We start from the raw sequence: 6,000 nt of genomic DNA, 5'->3' as shown, positions 1-6,000 counted from the left end.
ACTCAGGAGGCTGAGGCAGAAGTATTGCTTGAGCCCAGGAGTGTGAGGTTGCTGTGAGCTAGGCTGACGCCACAGCACTCACTCTAGCCCGGGCAACAAAGCGAGACTCTGTCTCAAAAAAAAAAGATGGAAAAATATATACCACGCGAATAGCAACCAAAAGAAAGTTGTGTTAGACATATACATATCAGGGTAGATCTTAGGAGAAATAGCAAACTTAGAGATAAAGAGACAATTCGTGCCAGGTATGGTGGCACACGCCTGTAATCTCAGCTAGTCAGAAGGCTGAGGCAGGAGGATCTCTTGAGCTCAGGAGTTCAAGACCAGCCTGGGCAATACAGCAAGACCCCATGTCAAAAAAAAAGAGAGGGAGAGATAATTCATGATGACAAAAGAATTAACTCCCAAGATACAACCATCCTAAATTTATATGGTCACCTCAAAACGTATAACATAAAAATTGATGAAACTAAAATAGACAAATCCACAGTTATCATACCAAGATTTTTAACATATAGGCCTCATTAGCTAAAAAAACAAAACCAAAAAAAAAAAGGAGATAAAATAATAAAAACAGAAAATTTCAAGAACAGAATTAGCAAACTTGACAAAATGGATATATAGAGTATACTTCACCAACAAGTGCAGAGTAAACATTATTAAGCATGCATGGAGTATTTACAAAAACTGATCCTATAAAATTACTAATAAATGTTGCAAGATTAATAATCTGAGTATTTCCTTTAACCCTATGGTTAACTTAAAAAGAAATTAATAGCAAAAAGATAACTACTTACTGAAGTTGAATATATGAATACCCTATGAAGCAGTGAATCAACTTCTACATTCACATCCAAGAGGAAAGTGTATCCATTAGTACTAATAGTCCCACAATGAAACAACTCAAATGTCTATCAACAGTATATAAATCAATAGTGGGCACATAAATTGTTTATTCAGATCACGGAAACCTAAACAGCAATGAAAAAGAACTGCTTATATGCAGTGATATAGATTAATGTCATAATCATAGCACTGAATGGAAAGCAGACCAAAATATACATATATGCACAATTCTATATTATACAGACCCCACTTAACCAGTCCTCAGGAATACATGATTAGGTGGTTATTCAAAGAAATAAACGCCAAAAAGTGATTACTCTAAAATTTAGAACAGTGTTTACCTTTTGAAGAGAATGAGGGAAAAATAAATGGAAGTGGGCATGAAGACACGTTTTGGGGGCTAGAAATGTTATTTCTTTACCTAGGTGGTGGTCACATATATGTCATGATAAACTGCTGAGCTATGCAATTGTTTTCTGCACTTTTCTGCATGGGTATTGTATTTCACAATATTAACAAGTTTCAAAAATTAAACAGGAAGCTAATAGACTGTAGTCATCTTTCAGCTCCTTATAATCACTGGTCAGGACTTGCTCTAAAATTTAATAAAAATCCCTCTGCTGGCAGTGGTTTCAGACAGGGAGGAATACAGAAGTGATTGCTTACATATACATAGATTACCTCTGAAAAGACAAGAAATTGGTTCCATTCCTTGCTTTGCAGGAGGGGAAATGGTGAGTGTGAAGGAATGTTTTCAAACCTAACTTTTATCTTTAAAACTTTTCTACCTTCTAAAAGCATTAATTATTCACACACATGAATTTTCTTAAGATAAAAATTCTTAGACACTTAATTTCAGGCCAGCTCCAAGAAAAAGCCTGATTTATAAATAATTTTTGAAAAGGTCAAAATTTTTTGCCATGGTATGTTTCTGTTCCACTATAAACGTAAGAGTTTTTACAAAATCAGTATGATAGTCCAAGAAAACAAATACGAATTAATTTTGACCCTTCTAGAATCTCCATATAAAGGAAATCTTATATTTTTATTTAAAAAGCTCTTTCAGATGAGGATCTGAGATTAAAAAAAGAAAAAGCTCATCTATACTACATATGCTACAAATTTCACTTAGTAGTCACTTTCACAATTGGAAGATACAAGACACTAAAAAGAGACACTAAAATAAAGAATTGATAAATTCCTTTTAAAAGCCCTTGCCATTCTGGAGCTAAATGCAAGATTGAATTTATCACTACTTCTCATGCAAATTGTTTTTGCTTTCTGTTAAACTGTTGAAGAGAATAAGACCACACCCACTTATCCGAAACCACCAACGCAGGGTCACTTCCAACACAATTTGCAAACATTTCAGTGACTGTAATGTATACATAAAACCACATACTAATATTCTTAATTATAAAAACGTCAATAATTTGTACCATGATAGAATTATAAATAAACACTGATCCTGCCATGTGAAGAAAAAGAATCACGGAAAACAAGAAAGAAAATAAGTTTCCACTGCTTGACAATCAAGAACTTAATTTTTAAGTGTAGGTATTTATTTAAAATAATGCCACCACATATTCAACACCCTCAAATAGTATTTCAGATATTCAAAGTTGTTTTATACTAGTTGCAAAAATAGCATTGCCTTGTTATTCATCTCAAATTTCTCAAAGACATCACCCAAATATACTGTTCACATTAGATGCAAGAAATAACATGATGCCAAAACTACACACAGTATAGACAAAATAAGACTGGTCACCAGTTGATGATTGTTGAAGCTGAACAGTGGAAACATGGAGTCTATTTTACTCTTCCATTTCCATTATGTTTGATATTTTCCCAATTAAAAAGTTTCTAAAAGTACACATACATAAAAACATAAGGATTTAAGACTGTTCTAGTGGGGAGGGAGGACTCTACGAATTGAATTAGAAAAGAATATAAAACTATTTACATTTCCCCAAAATATCCCTCCCATAAATAAATTTCCATGAAACATGATAGCAATGAAACTTACATATAATTGATATTTAAATACTTACATACCACTTTATTACTGCATAAAATATATAATAAAAGAAGGTATATACCAGTAAACGTACTTGCATCATCCCTTTCTATTCTGGTTCCATCACTAGTTGAGACACAAGTAAAGTGCAGGGGTTCAACTTCTAGAAGTCCAGTGAGAGATGTGAAACTACCCTCAGCAGCTGTGCAACTACTGACCTTCCCATTTCCTGATACAGAGAAAAGACAAGTCTTACAATATGTGAAGATTATCTTAAAAGGCAATAGTCACATTGATAATTATAGCTGCTATTCCAATTCTAATTAGAACATACATAAATATACAACTCTTACATAGTACCTCAACAACAGACATAGCATTAAGAAAACAAAACAGTAGATACCAGTTTCCTTGATACAAAAGCAGATTTGCATAAAAGCAACTTAGAAGCCCTTCACATTAATAAGAAACATGAGTAATAGTTTTCTATAACACAAAATTTACATTCAGTAACAAGTAACTTAGATTCTAAATGAGGAAAAAATAATATTAATAAACTAGATACTGTCATTAGCTATCACCCAATCTGATGAGTATGCATAAAATCAGAACACATTGTATGATGTTAATTGTATAAATGTAAGACACTAAAAAAGACTAAAGAAACATTTTAAAATATTAGTAAGAAATATCTATACCTATTTCTTTGTATTTTATGTATATAATATTACCAATTTTCTAGAATGAAGCACGCTACTTTATATCACAAAAATAGTTTAAGCTAACACAAGCAGTTTTAAAAAGAAGAAAACCACATGGCCACAACTACATGACCAATAAAACCACAACAAGACAACTGGAAGGAAGAATATGAAAGAATTCACATGGCCAGGTGTGATGGCTCACACCTATAATCCCAGCACTTTGGGAGGCCAAGGAGGGAGGATCACTTGAGCCCAGGAGTTTCAAGACCAGCACAGGCAACATAAGGAGAACCCATCTCTACAAAAAATAAAACAAAAAATTAGCCAGGCACGGTGGAGTGTGCCTGTAGTCCTAGTTATTCAGGTGGCTGAGACAGGAGGATCACTTAGCCCAGGAAAACAAAAGGATTCACAGTAACTATGTATATAGTTTGGGAGAACAGGATCGTATTCACTACCTTCCAAATTTTCTAGAATTGGCACTCCTTTAAACAGAATTCTTTAAAAGACAAAGTAAAACAAAATCCAGACATGAAACAAACACAGAGATACATAAAAAGTGTCATCAACAGCTGAAGAACTACTGAATGCCAGACTAAATTGTCATAATCTTATTTTCCACCGTGCCACTGGCAGACAGCATAGGGCCTGATATGTTCAAAAAACATTTATTGGGCACTTAATCAATATAAGACTTGGGAGATAAAGGAGTGAAAGGATAGGCCCCAGTCTTCATGAAGTTTATATTCTGTGTTAGTGGTTATTAGGCATTAAACAAGTATATAATCGAACTTCAAAAAAAAGTGCAAGGTTTTACTTAAGAGAAATTTAAAGGACTGATAAGTCAAGGGGTGATCAGACCTAAGTCAAGAGGTAATAAAATGCTTCCCTGATGAAATGGATGAGATTCTCAGGAAAAATAAGAGATTTCTATGTATTTATTTCTTTGAAGTGGGAAGGCAAAAGGAACAGGAGTGAAATCCCTGCAGTAGGAAGGAACACAGCACATTTGAGGACCTGAAAGAACAACATGACCAAAGAAATAGTTCTCAATCTTAAGATCCCTCTACATAGCTTAAAAATATTAAGAATCCTAAAGAGCTTTTGTTTATGTTGACTATACTGATACTTACCAAAGTAGAAATGTTAAGACATGGAATTTTAAGTATTAATTTATTTAATAATAATAAACACATTAAATGTTAAGAGAAATAGCATAATTTAATGAAAAATAACTATTTTCCAAAAGAAAAATAATTTAATGAGAAGAGTGGCATTTCACCTATTTAAAAATCTCTTTAAAATCTGGATTATCAGAGAATACCTGGTTTCTCCTATCTTTCTGCCTCTGCATTCAATGTGTTGCAATATGTTGTTGTGGCAGAAGTATGTGAAAAAAATCTGATCCAACACAAATACGTAGTTGGAAAGAAAATTTTTAAGAGCCTTGCATATTCAAAAACTTGATAAGTGGTAGTTTCTAAAAGATTAGTTACAGTTCAGATTGGTATCTGAAATCTTAACAATGAACTTCTCAAATTCTGTTACATTAAGATCGTATCTTGTACTTTTAAGGAATCTTTTACCCATGAACGACTGGTGAAACATCACGCACTGAGCATTTGGAAAATATTGGCTCACCACTATAGACAAATGTTAACACATTTCACTATACAATATCAGAAGATGACACTCGTTAATATCATCACATGCCAAAGAGTCTTTACGTATTGGGAAGCCATCAAGCTCACTGTGGAGGATACATGATTTCCAAAATTCTAATTTTTTGCTTGAAAGCTCTACTTTTAATATTGGCAACAAATACTATCAACCTCTCCCAAAGCGACAGGCTATTTTCATTCATTTTTCAGAAAATATCTGCCAGATACCCAAGTCTGAATGAGCGTAGTATAGTTTGCTTTTGCCTGTCAGTTGTTATCGTTATTGCAAATAAAAATGGTGTTGCATGAAATAAGCAACTAGTTCAGCTTATAACTCAAACAATTTCACCAATGTATTTCCCTGAAATAACCATGGTACTTCAGCATGCAGCAAAAGTGCTTTATGAAGATTTCCCATTTCATCACAGACTATTTAAAAGATGTGTACTCATAGGTTCAGAATTTAATGAAATTAATAATTTTTACTACATCATCAAGGAAAATCATAAATGAAACTAACATTTTATTTCAAGTGCACAGTGAAGAACACCATGCTTTTGCACAATCAGTACAAACGTGTGAATGAAGCGAAAAAGGCAAATAACATCATTCTACTATTATAAAAATAGTTCTTACCTATGGATCCTCTTAAGTGATCTCAGGAACCTTGAGGGGGTCTATGGAGAATTACTGGGTCAAAGAAGAAGAAAAGGGGCAATGGCAAAAGATAAGGTGGCAAGGGAAAAGAAAACCAAATCATATAGGATTT

The 6,000-nt window shown here is 33.4% G+C and overlaps 1 protein-coding gene across 1 annotated transcript in view; it reads right to left on the bottom strand.

Moving 5' to 3' along the window:
• Positions 1-6,000, bottom strand: part of BIRC6 (baculoviral IAP repeat containing 6) — a 262,303-nt gene that overhangs the window by 165,586 nt on the left and 90,717 nt on the right. Inside the window, exon 23 of the mRNA XM_012652423.1 lies at positions 2,961-3,095. Within this exon, the coding sequence (XP_012507877.1) occupies positions 2,961-3,095 (135 nt within the window). The remainder of the gene's footprint in view (positions 1-2,960; positions 3,096-6,000) is intronic.

The sequence above is a fragment of the Propithecus coquereli genome, unplaced genomic scaffold (genome assembly GCF_000956105.1).
Source record: "Propithecus coquereli isolate 6110/MARCELLA unplaced genomic scaffold, Pcoq_1.0 Scaffold39, whole genome shotgun sequence".
In the NCBI taxonomy this organism is placed as follows: domain Eukaryota; kingdom Metazoa; phylum Chordata; class Mammalia; order Primates; family Indriidae; genus Propithecus; species Propithecus coquereli.
Note: the sequence above shows the minus strand (reverse complement) of the source record. Positions and strands in the feature narration are given on the sequence as shown.